The sequence below is a fragment of the Hypanus sabinus genome, chromosome 7 (genome assembly GCF_030144855.1).
Source record: "Hypanus sabinus isolate sHypSab1 chromosome 7, sHypSab1.hap1, whole genome shotgun sequence".
NCBI classification, from domain to species: Eukaryota; Metazoa; Chordata; class Chondrichthyes; order Myliobatiformes; family Dasyatidae; genus Hypanus; species Hypanus sabinus.
In genome coordinates this window covers 155225758-155249791 of record NC_082712.1, presented here as the reverse complement: position 1 = coordinate 155249791, position 24034 = coordinate 155225758, and the positions used below count along the sequence as shown (strand labels likewise).

At 39.2% G+C, this 24034-nt stretch overlaps 1 protein-coding gene across 1 annotated transcript in view; it reads right to left on the bottom strand.

Moving 5' to 3' along the window:
• The window catches only part of lrp4 (low density lipoprotein receptor-related protein 4), a 432001-nt gene that overhangs the window by 151413 nt on the left and 256554 nt on the right, over positions 1–24034 (bottom strand). The window contains exon 3 of the mRNA XM_059975983.1: positions 14858–14974. Coding sequence (XP_059831966.1) covers positions 14858–14974 — 117 coding nt within the window. The remainder of the gene's footprint in view (positions 1–14857; positions 14975–24034) is intronic.

Genomic DNA, 24034 nt, shown 5'->3' with positions numbered 1-24034 from the left:
AAAAAAAAACCTCACTAAAGAATCATGAAGCTAAGCTCTTCAATGGTTATATTTGCTTCAGCTGAGCAAGTAGAACGTTAGTCTCTGAATTTGATAAACAATTAGGCATTTTTATTTTAGTTTCACCTCAGTTATGTTGTCATTGGAAACTAAGTTATGTAATGCATGATGTATTGCCCTGCACAAGATTCAGTAATCAAGGGAAACTGGAAAAATTAAGAAGCTAAATTTCAGTGATGGAATCATGCTCAATGTAAAATGGTGTCAAAAGTAACCAAGCAATGCAATCTTAGATCAGATTAGCATTACTTGTCACATGTACACTGAAACATCAAAACCTACAGTGAGCTGTGTCTTTGGCGACAAAGAACAACACAGTCCAAGGGTGTGCTGCGGGCAGCCCACATTTGGCACCATGCTTCGGGTGCCAACATAGCATGCGCATCGTAGATCTTCAGAATGTGAGAGGAAACCAGAGCACCCGGAAGAGACCCACATGGTCATGGAGAGAATGTAAAACTACTTGCAGACAGCTGTGGGAAATGAACCCCCCCCCCCCCCCCACCCACCCCTGATGTGCATTGCTACACTACCGTGCTGTCCTTAAATCGTGTCTAAGTGAAATACCACTAAATGTTCTAAGTATCTCATGCCTTTGATGTGATTTGGCAATGACCCTTTCCCGGACAACTTTAGAGACCCGGGAGAGTAATTAGAAAAAAAAACTAACCATTCACAGTTAGACATCCATCCAATTTAAAATGACTTTACCAGCAATCATCTCCTTTATTCAGCTAGAGGTAATGTTCCCAGCCAGAATGCAAAACATATCAATTATAAACACGAGGTACAATGAAAATTATAGCTTAAAAACAAAATTTGTGCCAATGCTAATGAATAACCTATTTTGCAGAGAGTGATCAATTTTGTGGAATTATTCATAAAATACCATTCCTGTATTAGATCATGTTATAGACGTGCTTTTGTTCAAATGTACAGCAATTTACATATAAATTTCAACAATTATCATATCTGCATAATGTGAAGATACAAATACACAGAACTACAATACTGCCTGGGTATAAAAATAATCAGCAAATGTGTTAACCAGGCTTCAGTTCAACAAATTTATTCACATAATTCATAATTGCTTTACAGGGAAATATCCATAAATAATACTTATATTTTATATTTAAAGAGGAATGAAAACTGCATAACCTATTCACAGGGCTCAGGTGGAGGCCTTTGTTAAATGGTGCAAGCTGAGTCACCTGCAACTCAACATCAGTATGACAAAGGAGATGGTGATGGACTTTAGGAAGACTAAGCCAGTCCTGCTCTCTGTTACTATTGATGGTAAGGACGTGGATGTGGTCAGGACCTACAAGTACCTGGGTTGCTCTTAGATGACAGGCTTGAGTGGAGTGCCAACACAGAAACCATGTAGAAGAAGGACCAGGGTTGCCTCCACTGCCTCAGGAGACTGAGGTCCTTCAGAGTAAGCAGGTCTCTCTTTCACATCTTCTACCAGTTTGTTGTCGCCAATTTTCTATGTGGTGGTGTGCTGGGGTAATGGCATCAACATGGGTGATGCCAACAGGCTCAATAAAATGATTAGAAAGGCTGGCTTTGTTATAGGGGTCAAACTGGAGGCTGTGATAGGACAAAGGACCCTGCGGGAAATCGTGGCAATTCTGGACAATGTTTCTCACTCTCTGCATGACACCTTGGCTGAACAGAGGACCAATTTTAGTAATAGACTAAGACAACTGCGCTACTACAAAAAGTGCTATATGAGGTCATTCTTATCCCCGGCTATTAGGCTCTATAATGAGTCAACCTATAGCCGGAGAAGTGATGACTACCTCCTGTTAAATTGTTATTAACCTCTATTTACCACACTCTGCTACTACAGTCACCCTGTGCTATCACTTCTTAGCTGCATGGTGTGAATGTGCACCCATTAATGTATAATATTATTGTCATTCTTGCACTACCATCTTATCAGTTTGAACTTGGAAATCTTGTACATCTTATTTCCAAGGTAACTTTTTTTAAGGTAATTCTTTCTTCTCTTCTAATATTTGTATATCTGTGTACTTGAAATGCTACTGTGACACTGTAATTTCCTTTGGAATCAATAAATTTATATCTAGCTATAAAAACACAACATTTAAAAGGATGGTTTTTCTACTGAACTAAAAAGAAAGGACTCTTTCAAGGAGCTTTTGAGAGGGTTTTTTCTACATATAAAAGGAAGTGCTTTATAAAAGGGTTGATATAGATGGTAGTTCTGCATCCACGGTATGTGGGACAAAATTGTCTTATTTCTTTTTGCTTGTGTGGCTTGCTTCTGCCAGAGGTCGTTTGATTGAATATTTGTTCCACCTCAAAATGTGTGCTTAGTGTCTCTCTCTCTCACACACATACACACACGCACACACACACAATCAATCAATCCAAGGCCAAGTGCACTTGTGTTGAACTTGGAAATGAGTACCCCATTGTGTATGGTGGTCGAGGGAGTGGGATGGAGTTAAGTCATCTCCTTATGCTCATTTCATAAACAATGGCTCAGATGTTTCCCAAGTGGGGATGTCTGACCAGCATCACTGCCGAGATCCTCGTCTCCAGCAATTCAGCGAAGCACAGAGGCGAGCCACTCTTATGAAATATGCACCAGGGTTTAATAATGTCCTCAGGTACGGTTTATGTGACATTTATGAAACATCCCAGTGATAATGTTAGTTTTCTACATGTGCTCTGGTTGAGAATCAGGTTTAGTATTGTATGTTGTGAAATCTGTTCTTTTGTGACTGCAGTACAGTGCATTTTCTTTTAAAAAATCTCTAAATTACATGCTTATATAAATAATGCAAATCGGGAACAGCAAGGCAGTGTTAAGAGATCTGATTGCAGAGGGGCAGATGATGTAGGTCAACTGGCCACTGCAAATTGATCCTAGTGTGTGGGTGAGTGGTGGAATCTGGGGAGAGTTGATGGGAGTGGGAGGAGAATAAATGAGATTAGTATAAATCAATATGAGGCGGTCAGTGCAGAGTCTATGGGCTGAGGAACCCATTTCCCAGATGTATCTCTATTATTCCTCCGGGTTTGGACTTAAATGGCTAAACTTGTGGTCAGTGTCTTAGACCAAATTGAAAATGTTGTGGCTTCAAGGCCTTTACCTAACCTAAAACAGTCCATGAAAAGACTTGCCCATCAAACAGCAAAGATCTTTTTGTTTGACCAGAAAGCCAAACGTCTCATTGGCCAAAGAACACTGAGAATTAAATAAAAAACTGTCAAGACCACAAACAATTAAAAATGAGAAAAGAACAAAAATCAGATCACTTTAATACACCAAAATAATTAAAACATCACAGAAAATCTTATTAAGTCTAAATTACTGTAAGAGCTGCAGCCTGTAATTTCCACCTGGGAGTTATGCTTTTGAGCCATTTGTACAACCTGGTGCTTTTGTGGCATAGAACATAGAACAGTACAGCACAGTACAGGCCCTTTGGCCCACAAGTTGTGCCGACCCTTAAACCCTGCCTCCCATATAGGTCCCCCCACCTTAAATTCCTCCATATACCTGTGTATCCTGAAGAATTCTGTGAGCTGGACTCGAGAAGGCAGGTGCGGCTGTGTGAGGCCGATGAGGACTCGGTGCCAGACTGAAACTCTGGGCCGGATTGATGCAGTGAGGTCCGAGCCCAAGAGCAGATAATGAAACAACGTTTGGCCGATTTCAGTGCCGAGCCAGAGCAAAACAAAATTAAAGCAGCAAGGCCGAAAGCAAAGGATGAACCCAGTGTTCAGCTCACTGCTCTGTGAGGCTTTACGCGCCTCAGCACTGAGGTGATTCCGCAGCCGTCGGGCTCCAGTGTTGAATCGGTGGTGAAATGGCTGCATGGCCGTGGCCTGCAGCCATCCGTACGCACGTCAGTGTTGACTGGTTCCGTGGCTGTGGCCCCTGGACTGGCTGCAGTGCTGAGCTGGCCTGCAGCCGTGGACCTAGGACTTTGCCGTTCGTGTCCTGCAGATAGTTTCTTTGGTTTGCACAATTTGCTCTTTCTTTTTTGCATGTTATCGACATTGGACTGTCTCTGTGTTGTGGGGGTTTCTCATAAATTCTATCGTGTTTCTTTGTTTTGTGTCTGCCTGCAAGAAGATGAATCTCAAGGTTGTACATGTAATACATACCTTGATATAATGAGGGTGATTGATAAGTTTGTGGCCTAAGGTAGAAGGAGATGAGTTATACAGCTCTCGTTACATGCACATGCAGGTCAATGCTTTGAGTGATTATGCAGAAAGCTTGAACTTAGTAACTCATCAGGGTGATTGATAATTTCATGGCCTAAGGTAGAAGGAGAAGAGTTATACAGCTCTCGTTACATGCACGTGTAGGTCAATGCTTTGAGTGATTACGCAGAAAGCTTGAACTTAGTAACTCATCAGGGTGATTGATAATTTCATGGCCTAAGGTAGAAGGAGAAGAGTTACTTGTAAAGAAGAATGGGGATAAATTGCAGTGTCAAGGTGTGCAAAGCTGATAGAGATCTATCCACACAGACTCAAGGCTCAATAAAGGTGCATCTACTAAATACAGACTTGAAGGGGGTGAATAATTATGCAATCAATTGTTTTGTGTTTAATAATTGTAATAAATTTAGACCAATTTGTAGAAATGTTTTCACTTTGACATGAGTCCTTCTTTGTTGATCAAAAAAGCCAGACGATCCACTGTTGTAAAACGATAAAACAGCAAAATTTCCAAGGGCGGTGAACACTTTTGATAGGCACTGTATAGCTGGAAGGTGAGAAGAAATCAGCAGTCGCAGAAAGGGCAGATTGTCAGTCCAGTGTAATGATGTGGGGATGGCAGTCAGTAAGATAGAGAATTGTTGTTGTGTCTCTCCTCGCCCTGTAGTGCATCGGGTGCCGACCTTGCCACTTCTTTAGCATTTTGTCTGTTTTTAACGAGGCCATGTTGCTAACTTGATGCTCAACCCAGCACGGATGGAAAGCGTGCAAGGAGCCAGGTGGATTTAAACCTGAGACCACTCGCCTTGAAGTCACAACACCACCAGCCATCTAAGATGGATGAGTTTGGCAAATTTTTGTCCCAGCGGAAAGAAAGCTTAGTTTGGAGTTGCCAGGATAATAGTGGAATTGTGATAAGAGGCCTAGAGCAGAACCAAGCACCAGTCATACCCTCTAATTATTTGGCCAAGATTCCTTTTAAGATGAAAGCATGCTTCTGCACAATAGCCAGCTTCTATGTGACAGAAAATCATTGAAGCGGTTTTCAGAATTATTGCACACTACGAGTTATTAAAGAATTTAGATATACATTGTTTGCATATAGAAGAATGGGGCGTGATCGTATTGAAGCACATCAGACCCTGAGGGAGCATGATAGAGTGGATATCAACAAGTTTGCACTAGTTAGAGAATCCAGAACGAGAAAACATAATTACAACAGTAGAAAGTGGGCATTTAAAATTGCAGTGATTAGAAACATTTCCATTTAGAGGGTGATGAACACCGGAATCATCAACCTTGCAGTGTTATGGAAGTTAGATAGTTGAGGTATTGGAAGAGATGCACTTGCGAAATATGAAATAATTGAGGGCATAGGAAGCTGACATAGAAGAGATGAGATCCAGGTTAGATCTGCTGTGGTCATATTGAACTGTGGAGCAGATTTGAGGAGCCAAGTGGCCTACTCTCATTCCTAATTTTCTATGTCCACTGTGGAATGAAAATTAAAGACTTGGATTTTGAAAACGTGCAACATAAAATGTCCACTTTCCTTTCATCCAAAGAACCAGTGACATTGCACTTGATCAAATCTGGAAGAGTGTCAGTATTAGTGAATGTACTATATTGATTTAGAAACAATAAATACTTTTGTTAATATTTAAACTGAAATCACTTGGACTCTGACCAAACTCTGAGAAGTATGAATGAGACTTTGTGTCTAGAGTGTATGGATCATATATATCGCTCTAACTTTTTATCTTTTCCAAACATTTATTAACTAACTTTCATCGATTGTCATCTGAATAATACTCATTGTCTCCTTTATGGATGCGAAGTAGGTGTACATACAGTACAGCCGGACAAAATGATGGTGAGATAGCTAAATCTACTTCAGACAGATCTATTCTTAAGGAAGAAGTGACAAGTTTGTTTATAGCCACATGTTCAGTTTTTTAAAAAATCACTTTATTGACTCTCTGAGACTTTCTGAGCCACAAGGTCTATTTGATTGATTGCAGACTAGCAAGGAATTATCACTGAAGCCACTAATCCAAGGATGCCCACGGCACTTGCAATTTCTTTTACCTATTCATTTTTCTAAACAAGTGTGTATTGCTACAGATTGCTAACTGAGCTAATTGGTCTTACTGCTGCATGTGCTCTCACAGCGTTGCTGTGTGGAAACTTCTAGAATTTTCACCCAGCACCAATAAATGGGGATACTTCTTCAGGTCAAGATCTTTGTGCAGTTTGGTGGGAACTTGCAGTTTCTGGTGTTCTCACAAGCCCGCGAGACAGGCAAAGATGGAATGGGAGGAACTGCCAGAATAGCCTTTGCTCTGCACATTTGGTCACCACTCTATTTTATCGAAAAATGTCCTACATTTCTGTAGCATATTTGACATTCCTTTAGGAGTGTTCCAAAAGATGTCAAGATTCTCTGAACTATCATCATTGTACGTTCATCAAGATTTTAATAAAAGATTGTTTATCATATGAGACACTGAAAATGTGAACTTCTGACACAATGTGCTGAGATAATGCAAGCACAATTGCCTTAGCATTGACTAAGTATTAGAAAATGAAACCTTCAGTGAAACGTGGCCTATTTTAACTCCATGACTTATTCCAGCTTCACAGCTTTTGTACAATCTGAACAACAAACTATTAAGTCTTAAATGAAATTATTTTAGACATCAATAGGTAACGAATTGGCTGATCTCGGATCAATAGAATGATGGGACAAGCTTGAAGACCGAATAATCTAATATTAACATGAGAATCTGCAGATATTAGGAATCCAGAGCAACAAACACAAAATACTGGAGGAAATCAGTGGGTCACTCACATGGCCGCTCTTGCGCGACTGTGCCCATAGCGACGCCTTCACGTGGCGCCCCTGTTCTTACTGAGCTTGCAAAGGCACAACTGCGTGTGCAGCGATATATCTGAGTGGGCAGGCTGGGCTCATCAGCCTTGGTTGGCGGCCAGCCTAGGAGATTCCAAACCCAGGTAGATGGGACCTGTTAACCTCGCCAGGCAGTCTGTTTAGAAAAGGAAAACTCAGATACTCGAACTACAGCCTTGCAGTCGCCACAGCTCACGGTGATATTGTTGAACATCCCCTGGCCTAGAAAGTGGATTTGGTCCGTGCGCACTGATCCTCACTATAAACCTACATAATTCAGGCAGGAAGAAAAGTCATCCTCCAGCAACAGCATTCCCCCCCACCGATCTTCGCAAGCGATGAACCAGCTATCATTATCACACTGCAATAAATAACAAAAATACCTACAGCATAAATTACAAGAAATATATATATATAATTAAATAAGTAGTGCAAAAAAAGGAAAAAAAGTGAGGTAGTGTACATAGATTCATTGCATATTCAGAAATCTGATGGTAGAGGGAAAGAGGTTCCTGTTCCTGAAACATAGTGTGTGTCTTCACACTGCTGTACTTCCTCCTTGATGAAAAGGCATAAACATCAACTATTTAATCTTCTCCATAGTTGCTGCATGACCTAATATTGGCTCTATATGAAATATATTGCTGTAGAGATCTGAGGATTACGTTCTGCTAGAGTACTTGCAGGGATAAATTGTACTGTCCCTGATTGAATATCTATCCTTTCAAAATGGCAGGTGCATCAATTTCACTTCAAATAGCTTTGGTGCAAATCTGAAAATCCTATTGGCAGACTATTGCAGCAATAATGCTCCAAACCTCTCAAGTAGCTAATGAGCAGCTCCATTACCAAACAAAGAATTGGATTAGGTAATCTCACTGTGCAGTGCACTGGTTCTAAAAGCTATTGACTCCATGATAATGCAAAGCCTTCAACCACAATTAATAATGAATTAGTCTTCAGCAAAATTCCTTACACCAATATTTAACAAGCAACATGTTTCACTTCCCTCTGCTCATCACAGGAGACTTTCAAACAGTTTGATTTTTCGCTCAAGCTGTCGGGGACAACAGATAATCTAGGAACATAAATTTCCCTTTAGAATTAATTGAGTAAGAAAGCAAAATTACTTGTATTTTCTTATAAAATATATTTACATTTTGGTAACATGTATAGTTTGTTGGGTTGTAGGAATGTGGGAATGTCTAAGTGCTTTGAAGTTGGCGGGAGAAAGTGAGAAGGCCGTTAATATGGCATAATCAAGATGAGTACATATATTTATAGGACACAGGAAGCAAAAGCAGAGAAGTGATGCTAAACCTTTATGAAACAGAGGCAAGGCCACAACTATGTCATCTCTGGGAACTGTACTTTAGAGTGGATAAACAAGCTCAGTATGTTCTCGTTCACTCTCAAAGATAACTGGTTATTTGATCTATTAAATAAGGGCACTTATAAAAGTACATGTATTTCTCTAAACAGCATTTTTCAACAGTGTGCCTACTAGCACACAGACAGGCAATTCTCCCTCGAGGCAATGTCTCTGACGTCCTCATCACTGAAGTATTTTCAGCAATTTTCAACAAGCAGTTATAACATGCTACAATTTTAAAAGGAAACATGTCCAATCTAATATAAGCCACATACTTTGTCAGCCCCAAGAAAGCAAGTAGAGGTGATATGCTGCAACGGTATCGGGAGTAATGTCTTGTTAAATGGACAGGCCAGGGAATCTTTACATCAAAGATAGCTTTTAAAGATAACCGGTCAGCTGCTGATGGACTGTTTGTTCCACTACCATCAGGGAGGAGGCGATGTAGCACCTGACTCAAAAATAGTTACTTTCCCCAAGCAGTAAGGCTGATCAATACCTCCACCCATTAATCCACCCCTCCACACCCCCATGACCACTACTATATCATTCCCCTATCAGTCACCTTATATACAGACACTCTTGTGCTTAGCATCACTTTATGGACATACAATCAATCTATGAATATAAGCCATCTTACTTCTTTACATATAATTGTGTTTTTTTGTATTATTATTGTGTTAAACTTTGTTTTTTTTGTGCTGTATTGGATCCAGAGAAACAGTTTTTCATTCTCCTTCACACCTGTATCCTGGAAAAGACGTTAGAGGAAATGTGAATCTTAATGCTAGATAAATACAAAATCATTATTGCTGTTATAACCTGTATGCTGGACCATATAATGATGAATCATCAGCCATATCAGAGCTATAGTATATTGGTTCATTGGTAGATTCCTGTGTCTCAAACACACAAAGAGAAATAGAACACTGAAAATTTTACAGAAGCAGGTAAGCACTGTATTCTTTAGGACATAGAAGATGGAGAGGAGATTTGATAGAGGCATTCAAAATTATAAGGGATATCGATAGGGTAAATGCAAGCATGCTTTTCCATTGATGTTGGGTGGGACGACAACCAGAGGTCATGGGTTAAAGGTGAAAGGTGAGAATTTTAAGAGGAACATGAGGGGAAACCTCTTCACTCAGAGCGTCATGAGGGTACGGAATGAGCTGGCAGCACAATCGGAGCCAGTGAGCTTGATTTCAAAGTTTAAGTGAAGTTTGGATGGATGGTGGGGGTATGGAGGGCTACGGTCCCGGTGCAGGTCGATGGAGTTTAAATGGTTTCGGGCATGGACTAGATGGGCCGAAGGACCTGTCTCTGTGCTGTACTTCTCTATGTTTATGTCTTCTATTGATAAATAGGGAAGGGAGGGGTCAGCAAAAGAACAAATTACCCCTATAGTCAATGTATCCATACTCAGAGCTTCCTTGGTCTTAGCAAGATCCATGTGTGAACAATAAATAATGTGTTTAAATACAACAAAAATTACAATAGTTAAAAAGCAACCATTCTTGGTGTTCTGGAATTACATATAGGCCAGTCTGGATAAGATTGCCAAATTTCTTTCCCTGAGGACACAAGTGGAGCAGATGTTCTTTCATGACAGTCCTGTACTTTTCAGCAACCTAACAGATTCCCAATTTATTTAAGATTTCCAGAGTTACTTAATCATGTGCGTTTAAGATCCCCAAGTATAATGTTGAGATTCAAACTTGAATCTTCAAATCAACACTTTAGACCCTAGTTCAGCAACTTCGGAGTATTTCCAAAAAAAAAATGGTGAACAACAAACACAACCATAGTTAAGTCACAGCCTATGGAGCAGACACTTGAAACGTAGAACATTACAGCACACAGTAAGGATACTTTAGCCCACAATAGTGTGCCGAACTATTAACTGAATCTTAAATCAATCTAACCAGTCCCTCCTGCATTACCTTTTGTTTTTCTATCATCAATGTACCTATATGAGAATTTTCTTACGTGACCCTAATATATGGTCTGTACCAAACCCTTGGCAAAGTATTGTGTGCTCCCACCACTCACTGTGTGAAGAAATTACATCTGACACCCCCCCCCCCCATACTTTCCTCCAATCACCTGAAATTATACTCCCTTGTATCAGCATTTTCTGCCCTGGGACAAACTCTCTGGCTGTCCACACGATCTATGCCTCATCATCTTGTACCCTTGGTAAAATTAAACAAAAGCTGGAAGGAGAAAAAGCAGCTGCGAAGACCGATATAGCATATACTTGGAGGAGAATCACAGAGAGATGAGCTGTGCTGCTCATTAAACAATGAAAGCAGCTTTTCCAGAGAATCGGTAGCAGTCAGCCATTGCTCAGGAAAGAGGGGGAAAAACTGAAGCCAAGCGTAAACCGCAGGGCCGCAATAAGCATCACAGGTTTGCCGGCTTCTACAACTGCAGTTTGCTTCTCCAGATCTGTGCTTGTTCTCCATCGAATTAGATATGAATTGACAATCACATCAATTTAAAAATGAAAATGCCCAAAAGTGAAGACAATGTGCTTTGTTTTTAGGGAATCTCATCCAGCTGGATACCTCACCTGTGCATTCTCACAGGATTCACTGCTTCCACCCATCTCAGCCATTAGCATTCTGTGGAAGATGGGCATTTTCACTGAAGCTCTGAGAGACAACATTCTCAAGCATGGTTTATGAAACCTTTACTGATGTTATTGTTTTTGAGGTATTTCAGGAAGCAACAAATTGTTACTTGACATGACTGCTAGTGCTGGTAACAATCATGTATTAAAAATTATTAAGACGTGAGGAAAGCAATTGTTCTTTATCATGACCTTTAGCTGCAAGGAGAAAGAATTAACACCTTGCTCTGTGTATTTCGCATAGCAGCAGAGTTGTAGTTAACTACTGTTCACCAAAAAGCAAAGTATTTTCTCTACTGGATGTTTATGAAAAACAAGGAGCAGACAACGTGCATGACATTTTATGCACGTGCATGACTGTGATCAGATTTTAATCTTTTTCAGTTATGTTAATTTAATTTTCTCTTCCTCCAGCTGTTCTTCCTCTCACTATATTCATACGCTATTACAGCGCCAGTGGCCCCAGAATTTGTACATTCTCCCCGTGTCTGCGTGTGTTTCCTCCAGATACTTCGGTTTTCTTCCACTCTGCAAAGGTCTATGGGCTTGTAGGTTAATTAGTCACATGGGACGCCACAGTCTTGTTGGGCCGCAAGGACCTATTACCGTCCTGTATCTCTAAATAAATATCCATTTCTGCTACACTTGAGTCCTGTTATAATCATAGACTTGGACAGCACAGAAACAGGCCATTCAGACAACCGTTTATATCAATCCCACTTGTTTCCATTTGTTCCATATCTCTCCATGCCTTTCCTTGATGCCTCTCAAGTATTGCTACTGTTCCAATGTCCTCTGGCAGCTCATTGCAGATAACAACCAGTCTTTGTGTGAAAAATTTACCCTTTAAACCTCCTTCCTCTCAACTTAAACCTATGCTTCTAACTCAGCCATCGCTACCTTAGGGAACAATACCTGCTTTCTGTATATGTCACCTCTTCACCCAGTAAAAAGCAACTCAGCCCAGCCAATCTCCCCTTATAACTCAAGCCCTCCAATCTAGACAACATCCCTGCACTCTTTCTAACTTAATAACATTCTTCCAGTAGTGTGGTGACCAAAAGGACTCACAACACTCCCAAACGCAGGCCAACCAACACTTTGTACAACTGAAACATGACAAGCCAACTCGTAAGCTCAATGTCTCCGCTGATAAAGGAAAGCTTCCATGCTTCCCACACCATCCTGTCCACTTGCCCGTATTTTCAGGGATCTTCTGTAGCCCCAGCGACTCTCTCCATTGTCCTGCATTTCACTGTCTGTGCCTTGATCTGGTTTAACTTTCAGAAATGCATCGCTTCATACTTGTCCACATCTGCCATCTCCTTACTCATATTTCCAGGTGTTCTAGATCCTATTGGAATTTCAGACAAACTCAGAAAACCTTTGCTTACTGCCCACCATATCACTCACCATGCCACCTACAATCTCATCCAACTCATTAACACATGTCAATCAATGGGGGACACAACAACAATCCCTGTGGCACAGACTGTTCACAGGCCTCCACTACCACCAAACCAATTTTGTATCCAATTGGCCAGCTCCCGTGTTGTAGTTTTCCAGACAACTCTATTTCACCATCAGAAACGCCTTCTCTCTTCCTGTTTCTGATTTTCACAGGGACCATTCTCTCCATGACACCCTGATCTGCTTATCACTCCCCACCCACACCTCACCATCCCTGGCAATTTCATCTCAAACATAGGAGCCTTACTTGTTTCTACATCTCCTCCCTCCCCATCATCCAGAGAAATCAACACCCCTTACAGGTGAAGCAGATTCATGTGCCCTTCCTCCAACCTTGTTTATTGTGTTCCGTATTCTTAATATGGACTCCTTTACATTGCTGAACCCAAGCCTGGACTGAGGTGACCAGCACTTTGTCCACAACAGACACCTTGAGCATCCAGTTGCATGACATTTCAACTCCTACTCCCTCCCCATTCCCTCACCAAGCTGGCTGCCTTCCATCTTCTCCATTACCATGCTGAGGCCAAACGAAAACTAGGGGAACAGCATCTCTTATTCCACTTGGGTAGCCCACAACGCAAAGGTATGAACATTAAACTTTCCATTTTCAGGTAACCAATGCCTCCTTTCTTCCTTTACCACTCATACTCATCCACCTAGGTTCGCTTTCCTTGTGTTCATCTTTTCCATCTCTACCCCACAGCCATTACCTAGACTTGTTCCTCTCTCTCATCTCATTCCATCTGTTTATCACCCATATATGCATCTTCCTTAGGCTTACTTTTCTAAAGTTCCATCTGGTTCCATCTGCCCACCGTCCTTCCCTTATTTGATTCCACTCATCACCTTTCAGCTTCTGTCTCTACATAAGAACACAAGAAATAGGAGCAGGAGTAGGCCATCTGGGCCGTTGAGTCTGCTCTGCCATTCAATAGGATCATGGCTGATCTGGCCATGGACTCACCTCCACCTATCTGCCTAAATTCCACCTGCCCTTAATTCCCCTACTATGCAAATATCTACACAACCTTGTTTAAAATATATTTACTGTGGGAGCCTTCACTGCTTCACTGGGCAGAGAATTCCACAGATTCACCACTCTCTGGGAAGAGTAGATCCTCCTCAGCTCCATCATAAATCTACTCACCCAAATACTGAGGCTATTTCCCCTAGTTCTAGTCTCATCTACCAGTGGAAGCAACTTCTGTGCCTCTATCTTATCCATCCCTTTCACAATTTTATGTTTCTATAAGATCTCCTCTCAATCTTCTGAATTCCAGTGGGTATAGTCCCAGGTGACTCAATTTCTCCTCATAGTTTAACCCTCTCATTCTGGATTCAACTTCCTCTGCATTACCTCCAAAGCCAGTATATCCTTCTGCAAGTAAGGAGACCAGAACTACATGCAGTACTCCAGGTGCGGCCTCACTAGTTGCAGCATAACCTCACTGTTTTTAAATTCAATCCCCCGAGCAATGAAGGTCAATATTCCATTTCCCTTCTTTACCTCTTAAATAATAATCGGCACTTTTACTTGTCCTTCCAAAGTGGATGGCTTCACATTTACCAACATTGTACTCCATCTGCCAGAACCTTGCCCACTCTCTTAACCCATCTTCCCCACTCCCCTCCTCCTATCTGGCTGCCTTCCCTCACCTTCCTTAATTCCACCTTTCACCTATTAAACTGATGATCCTGCACTCTAGGTCCTGGTGCAGGGTGTCAGCCCCAGATGTCAAATATCTCCTGTGTCTTTAAAAATCTCTTGATTGATAACTTGTTTATAATTACTGACAACCTTCACAGGCCTCTTCTGTGAAAAGCTTTCTTCTCAACTCTACCTTAATTGGCTGGCCCTTCGTTTGAGAGTGTGACCTGTGTTGCAGATGACAAATGAAACGTCAACACTTCATCTACCCTATCAAGGCACACAAGATTTCTGGATGTCAATGAGATCATCTCTGCTAAACACAAGACTGTTTGCAACCAGTCATAGTTAATCAATGCAAAAAGTGTCACAGTTAGACTCAACCTGATACGAAGAAGTTGATCAAATTGCTGGTAGAGTTTCAGCTTAGGTTGTGAAGAACAAGCAAGTGTGATGTCTACTAAGTGTGATGTCAATTAAGTTCACACCAGTTCAGAATTTTATGGAAGCAATCGCCAAAAAATGTCACAATACTCGCCCACTTACGGCAATCCTGCTCATCGGAATCATCTCCACAATCATTGTCACCGTCACAGACCCAGGAACGTCGTATGCACTTGCCGTTGTCACAATGGAACTCCAAAGGGGAACAGGTTGGCAGCACTAAATGAAGAAAAGAAACAGTGCTTACTAGGTGCCTTAACGGCATTGCTACGTGAGTAGTGAGGCCGAACGTGTTGCCTACGCAGAACACTTTGCTATAAACAGAGTCTTTAGCAAAATTATAGGGAAATCTAATACGGTTTATGCAACTGAGTCTCTCAATAAAGATACATCCCCAAAGAGCACTGGGAATGTTAAGAAGTTATGCTGGCAGCTATTACATCTTCTTTCTGGAAAGACAGAAGAAAATGAAAACTATTTTTAACTTTGAAGAATTTTGCACAGACATTGGAAATTTCACCAGTGCTATCACAAATGGCATTCTGTACACAATACTAGGGGTTCAGTTGCCATTTTGGGGCACAAACAAACTGAGTGTAATTCATGTTTATTTTACTACATTTAAGTTCTGTACGTTAGCTAAAAACTGTTTGGAGAAACACATGTGCAAATTTATAGGAGTACGTGGAGGACAGGGTCTTATCACAAGAGGATCTTGATTTTAAACAAATGAAAATAACTTTTAAAAGAAACTACATAACCCATTTACAAGCTTCTTGTAGATCAGTCAGCTTCTTAGTAATTAGTTTAAATATTTACAGTCTTTAAAAACACACCTTCAATAATTAAAAATTGAATATATTTACTAATTGATTTAAATAACTGCACATTATTAAGACACTAATTAAACTTGTTAAAGCATCATAAATTTTCATCAACCATAGTGGCTGTTTTTAATTTGTTCTCATATCATTGTTTAACTTGACTGAAGTTGGGTCTTTCCAGCATCTCAAATAAAATTACTTAAACATAATGCTGTGGAAACTTCTTGCTTTCAGTTAAACAGCTAATACAATGAAGACTTGATATGTGCACAGGAAGTAACTGAGGTTAATGAATACCTCATTGAGTTAATTCAAATGTTTCACTCAGGGAATTGGGATGCATGATGAAGGAATCCAGGTTTAAATGGAAAGCCACACAATTTCCCTAGTAACTGGAGCACTGAGCCCAAAGGGACATTACTCCGCTTCAGTCGGTTCAATCAATCATGAATAGCCCATGGCAGATAAAGACGACATTTTAAAAAAACAGTTTAGTCTGAACTTTGAGAGATCATAAAACCCATTTGGGCCTCATGGCAATTAACATCAACGTGATTTTATTGGCTTGATGGTTTTGTGACTTCCGCACAGTGACCTTTCTTTACTGATTACATTGGTAACAGAGGGTAAAACAATCTTTTATCACGAGCGATATTCACCTAGACTTTACCCTGAAGCTCTTGTTGAATTAATAGGTGGAAACATTTCTAGATCATGTACTGAAAGTATCTTTTCCATTTGAACTCATAGTTGTAAGGGATTTCAGTTTGTCCTGCACACCTAATTAAATATGCAAAATTAGCAAGCTACATAGATAACATAAGGAATCTCATATTATCACAGTTTTCTAATTTTCCACCAAGGAATTGCTCATGGCAAACAGGATGCAGATGTGCTCTTAACAGTGATCAGCGCACAAGTGTTTCAATAAGTTTCGTCATATGACTGGAAGCAGATTTAATCACATCAGCTTAACAAGATGACATGCCCTACTGCACTTGGAGCTCTGGTTAGCTGGTCAGAAGTAATACTTTGAAGGGATGATGTGGTAAGGATATTCGTGCTTCATCTTGATCTCAGCAACAAAGGTCTGGGAACTCTCACCGGACCAGATTTTACTTCTGATCAAACACTCCCTTTCCCAAGCCCCTTCAAAAGTGCCCTCCAACAGCGAGCACTGATGCACTGATACCAGAAGCTAGTGAGATATTAATAATAGATACAGCATGCAAACCTCTTTCAGTTGCTTAAGCATATCTTTTAACTGTTGTAGGGCATCTGTCATTATAATGTTTTATAATTTCAAAGCAACATTATATTTTACAATATACAGCTTGCCTTATATGCACACATCCACGTAGAAACTATGTTACCGGTAAATAGTAAATATTCCATAGCATACTTTCCTACCAGAATCCGCTTTATTATTATCACTGACATGTGTACTTGTGAATTTAGCAGCAGCAGCAGCAGCAATTCAATGCAATACATAATATAGAAGAAAAAAAGTAAAAATAAATAAATCAATTACAGTATATGGATATTGAATAGATTAAAAATCATGCAAAAACAGAAATAACATATATTAAGAAAGTGAGGTAGTGTTCAATGGTTCAATGTCCATTTAGGAATCAGATGGCAGAGGGGAAGAAGCTGTTCCTGATTCGCTGAGTGTGTGCCTTCAGGCTTCTGTACCTCCCACCTGATGGCAACAATGAGAAAAGGGCATGCCCTGGGTACTTACAGGCTAGTACACAAGATGAAGCTGACTAAATTTATGACACTCTGCAGCTTCTATCGGTCCTGTGCAGTAGACTCCCCCATACCAGACAATGATTCAGCCTGTCAGAATGCTCTCCATGGTATATCTATAATAGTTTTTGAATGTATTTGTTGATGTAACAAATCTCTTTAAACTCCTAATGAAGTATAGTCGCTGTCTTGCCTTCTTTATAGCTACATCGATATGTTGGGACCAGATTAGTTACTCAGAGATCTCGACAGCCAGGAACTTGAAGCTGCTCACTCTCTTCACTTCTGATCCCTCCATGAGGATTGGTATGTGTTCCTTCATCTTACCCTTCCTGAAGTCCACAATCGGCTCTTTTGTCTTACTGACATCGAGTGCCAGGTTGTTGCTGTGGCACCACTCCACGAGTTGGCAAATCTCACTCCTGCACATCCTCTCATCTCCATCTGAGATTCTACCAATGATGGCTGTATTATCTGCAAATTCATAGATATTTGAGCTATGCCTAGCCACACATTTATGGGTATAGAGAGATTAGAGCAGTGAGCTAAGCACACACCCCTGAGGTGTACCAGTGTTGATAGTCAGCAAGGAGGAGATATTATCACCAATCCACACAGATTGTGGTCTTCCGGTTAGGAAGTCAAGGATCCAATTGTAGACGGAGGTACAGAGGCCCAGGTTCTGTAACTTCTCAATCAGAATTGTGGGAATTATAGTGTTGAATGCTGAGCTTTAGTTGATGGACAGCATCCTGACATAGGTGCTTTTATTGTCCAGGTGGTCTAAGGCCATTTGAAGAGCTGTTCAGATTGTTTCTGCAGTTGATCCATTGTGGCACAGGCAAATTGCAGTGGATCCAGGTCCTTGCTGAGGCAGGAGTTCAGTCTAGTCATGACCACCCTTTCAAAGCATTTCATCATTGTAGATGTGAGTGCTACTGGGCGATAGTCATTAATGCAGGCCACATTATTCTTCTTAGGCACTGGTATAATTGTTGCCTTTTTGAGGCAAGTGGGAACTTCCACACATAGGACTGAGAGATTGAAAATGTCCTTGAATATTTCCACCAGTTAGTTGGCACAAATTTTCAGACTCTGTCGGGGCCTTCCTCCTTGTGAGGGTTCACCCTCTTTAGAGACAGCCTAACATTGGTCTCTGAGACAGAGATCACAGGGTCACTGGGTGCAGCAGGAATCTTCACAGCTGCAGTTAAATTCTCCCTTTCAAAGCGGACATAGAAGGCGTTGAGTTCATCTGGTAGTGAAGCATCGCTCCATTCATATGATTGGGTTTCGCTTTGTAGGAAGTAATGTCTTGCAAATACTGCCAGAGTTGCCGTGCATCCAAACTCACCTCCAAACTCATTTGAAATTGTCTCTTCACCCTTGAAATAGCACTCCGCAAATTTTACCTGGTTTTCTGGTGCAGACCTGGGTCGCCAGACTTGAATGCTACAGATCTAGCTTTCAGCAGACGACATATCTCCTGGTTCATCCATGGCTTTTGGTTACCCAGATATAAATTAACAACTGTGACTGAAAATGTACACAAAATGTGCACAACACAGTATCAGCAACATTTATATGATCTTTATTGATAACAGAGCTATGCTAAATGTCTTCTATTCAAATACTTTTATTTTTTAATTGTTGGTTCAATTTTACACTTTTAGTTTGCTCAGCCATTCAATGTGATTCCAACTCATGTCCCTACTTCAGTCATTCTTTCCACCTCAGTCAAATAACATTTGATTCCTTTTGCATCCAAACTTCTTTTGACCTCTACCTTGAATACACATAACAGCACAGAATGTGCATCCAATTTAGCAGGAAATTCCGAAGATCCACAACCAAAAGAACTTATACTCATCTCCATTCTATGAGAGATTGGGATGATCAATTTTGAAGTCACTAACTAATGGAAATTCTTTTGAAGTAATTACACTGTCAAGCAATGTAGGAAGCATTCTTCAAAGATTTAAGAATATACACTTAATTTACTGAATACCTGGATATGGAAAAATAGTCTCAGTCCGGCATTCAGCACAGTACTCAGTCCTTTGAGTAAAGAGACCAAATTTGTGTGTGATATTCTTCAAGACAATTACCCTCCAATCCCCATGTGATCAAACTATGGTCAAGTTTCACTGCAATGACCCAATATCTAATATCAATACCATGAAGTGTAGCCCAGAAATGGAAATAGTCAGGACACAAGACTGCTTTATAACTTAAGAGATCAGTATACAGGAAAGATCCTGGCATGGACCATGGACAGAAAATTGGCTAACTGGCTGAGGCAAAGAGTGGGAATAAAGGGGACCTTTTCTAGTTGGCTGCCTGTGAGTAGTGGTGTTCTGCAGGGGTTGGTGCTGGGACCACTCTCTTTGATGCTATAAGTCAATGATTTGGATGAAGGAATTGATGACTTTGTGGCCACGTTTTTGAACAATACAAAGACAGGTGAAAACGCAGATCGTGTTGAGGAAACGGAGTGTGCAGATGGGGCTTAGATAGTCAGGAGAATGGGCAAAGTGGCACGTGGAATACAGTGTAAGGAATACAGTGTATGGTCATGCACTTTACAGAAGGGATAAAGCCATAGACTATTTTCAAAAAGGGCAGCAAATTCAGAAATCAGAAATCAGTATTCCCTGAAGGTTAACTAGCAGGTTGAGTTGGTGATAAGGAAGGTAAAAGCAAAGAGCATTCTTTTTGAGTGGATGAGAATACAAGAGTGTGGATGTAATGCTGAGGCTTTAACATGCATTGGTCAGACTGTAGTTGGGAGTATTGTGAGCAGCTTTAGGTCCCTCATCTTAGAAACTATGTTCTGGAATCCAGAAGAGGTTCACTAGAATGATTCTGGAAATGAAAGGATTAAAATATGAGTTGTGTTTGATGGTTCTGGGGCTGCACTCACTGGAGTTTAGAAGAATGAAGGGTGATCTCATTGAACCCTTTTGAACATTGAAAGGCCTAGATGGAGAGGATGTTTCCTATAGCAGAATAGTCTAGGACCAGAGAGCATCAGCTCAGAACATAAGGGTGTCCCTTTAAAACAGAGATGAGGAGGAATTTCATTAGACAAAGGGTGGTGAATCTGTGGAATTCATTCCTACAGACATATTTGGAGTCCAAGTCATTGGGTATATTTAAAGAAAGGTTGATTGGTTCTTGATTAGTATGGCTTATGGGGAGAATGGGATGAAGAGGGATAATAAGTCAGCCATTATGGAATGACGAAGCAGACTCAATGGGCCAAAAGGCCTAATTCTGCTCCGATGAATTATGTTCTGGAAATTGATAAGATTTATTCCGTGACTCCTACCAAAGAACTTTATAAGAAGAGAGTTGAGCTTCAAATGGAACATAGCTTATTATTATCTTCTTCAATTGAAAATCAATTAATTAGGACCAGGGCTCAATTCTATATTCATAGTGATCGAACTGGTAAACTGTTAGCTAATCAATTAAAAGCTATTTCGACTAAGCGACAAATTATTAAAATTCGTAAACAAGACGGTAATCTAACTACTGATCATAAAGAAATCAATAACACTTTTCAAGATTTTTATAAATCTTTATATCAATCAGAATTTGATGCTGACCTGTCCATGATGGATAATTTTTTTAACAATTTGAATATTCCTAAACTGACAGATGAAGATCGCAGCTTGTTCGATGCTCCTATCTCTGTGGCCGAAATAGGAGAGGCTATCTCATCAATGAATTCAGGGAAAGCTCCTGGCCCTGATGGTTATATTGTAGAATTTTTTAAAACTTTTTCTTCTTTGCTTTCCCCATGGTTATGTGAAATCTTTAATGAATAATTTGCTAAGAAGAGATTACCTCAATCTTTCTATGAAGCTACTATCTCTCTAATTCTTAAAAAAGATAAAGATCCTACTTTATGTGCATCTTATCGCCCTATATCATTATTAAATATAGATTCTAAGATTCTTACAAAAATTTTAGCCATTAGATTAGAAAAGGTATTATCACAGATTATTTCAGAAGACCAAACTGGTTTCATTAGGAATCGCTATTCCTTTTTTAATGTTAGAAAATTGATTAATATAATTTATACTTCATCACCCACAATCCCAGAATGTGTTATCTCATTAGATGCTGAAAAAGCTTTTGATAGAGTTGAATGGATATATTTATTTAATGCATTGAGAAATTTTAATTTTAGTCTTAATTTTATATCATGGATTAAATTAATATATTTTAAACCTATTGCTTCTGTTCTTACGAATAATTATAGATCCTCTTTTTTTCAATTATCTCGTGGTACGAGACAAGGTTGTCCCTTAAGTCCTTTATTATTTAATATCGCATTAGAACCTTTAGCCATTGCTATTCGTGAATCTCCTAATATTTTTGGTATTACCCATAATGAGAAATAATACAAGTTATCACTTTATGCTGATGACTTGCTGTTATATATTTCTGATCCTGACAGGTCTATTCCCGCTATTTTATCCTTGTTGGTTCAATTTGGTAGTTTTTCTGGTTATAAATTAAACTTGGATAAGAGCGAATTATTCCCCTTAAACGCGCAAACTTTATTGAATGACAGGATACCATTTAAAGTTGTTACTGATAACTTTATCTATTTAGGTATAAAAATTACCAAGAAATATAAAGATTTATTTAGATTGAATTTTTAACCTATGCTTCATTTAATTCAACAACTTACTACAAGATGGTCTCCCTTATCCTTATCATTAGTTGGTCGGATTAATGCTATTAAAATGATGATTTTACCGAAATTTTTATATTTATTTCAAGCCTTACCAATTTTTATTCCTAAATCTTTTTTTGACAACATTGATTCAAAAATTTCCTCATTTGTGTGGCAAAATAAAAACCCCAGGTTAAGTAAAAGGCAATTACAAAAATCTAAAAAAGATGGTGGTTTAGCTTTACCTAACTTTAGATTTTACTATTGGGCGAATAATATTCGTAACCTAATGTATTGGAAATTAGATTTGGATTCACCATTGTGCCCACAGTGGGTAAATTTGGAATGCGATGAGGTAAAGGGAAATTCTCTATTCTCCATTCTTGGTTCTTTCCTTCCTGCTGATTTAGTTAAATTCAATAAACAGATATCTAATCCTGTTATCAAACATACATTACGAATTTGGTTTCAATTTCGTAAGTTTTTTACTCTGAAAAATTTTGTTCTTGATAGCCCTATTTTACTTAATTTTTTTTTCAAACCTTCCTTGACAGATCAAGCTTTTAGCATATGGAAAAGGAAAGGTATAAAATGTTTTCGTGATCTTTGTTTTGAAGGTACTTTGATGTCTTTCGACCAATTTTCCAACAAATTTAAATTACCTAAATCTAATTTTTTCAGGTATCTACAAATCAGAAATTTTTTAGATAAAGTTCTACCATCTTTTCCCAATTCAACTTCAATGGATTTCCCAGATTTGATTTTTACCTTAAATCCTTGTCAGAAGGGATTAGTAGCTTTTATTTATAACATGATTATGAAGATACAACCAGAAATATCAGTTAGAATTAAACAAGAATGGGAAAAAGAACTTCGATATAATATATCAACAGATAAATGGGAAAAATTTTTACAAATGGTTAATTCCTCTTCTGTATGTGCTAAACATGCTTTAATACAATTTAAAATTGTACATAGAGCTCATATGTCTAAAGATAAGCTTGCTCGATTCTATTCTCATATTAACCCTCAATGTGACAGATGTCATTCAGATGTGGCTTCATTGACCCACATGTTTTGGTCATGTCCCACTTTACATAACTATTGGAAGGACATATTTGCTACCATTTCCTCAATTTGGAATATCGATTTACAACCTCATTTTATTACTGCAATTTTTGGTATACCAAATGAGGATGGTAATCGGTTTTCCCCTTCAATCAGACGAATGATTGCTTTTGTAACATTAATGGCCAGAAGGTCTATATTAAAAAACTGGAAAGAAGTAAACCCTCCTACCACGTTTCAGTGGTTTTCTCAAACTATTTCTTATCTGAGCTTGGAAAAAATTAGAAGCACTATTTTTGACTCATCAATTAAATTTGAAGAAACTTGGGGACCGTTCATTCGACATTTCTATATGAATTAATTTGGCCTTTTCCAGACCTTCTCTCTACTTATTCTTGTTCAGGTATGGAGTTCCGGAGTTTTTTGACACTATCATATACATATAAACTGTTATTATTGCCCATGTTAGTTTAGTTTAGTGTTTTTTTTTCTCAATATATATTTTTTTTTCTATATATTTTCAATTTTTTTTCTTTTGATGATTATTTTTGTTTTTTTTTCATATATAATTATATAGACTTGATTGATTAATGTACTTTTTTTTTGCCGATGTTTAATAGGATATTGTTATCTTATTACTAATGCAATTTCAAGTCTATTGTATTCATAACCTATTCATTATAATGTTATGTTTTTTTATATATATATGAAACTCAATAAAAAGATTGAAAAAGAAAGAAAGAATTATGTTCTAACATTGTTGTGGAATTGAATTTTAGACCATTTGTTGTAATTTGGTTTCCTAATATACAGTAGCCAACTTGCCACATGCCAACAAAGCAACACACACACAAATGCTGGAGGAACTCGGCAGGTCAGGCAGCATGGAAAGGAATAAACAGTCAATATTTCAATGCAAGTTCCCTCTTCAGTATGGTTATCATT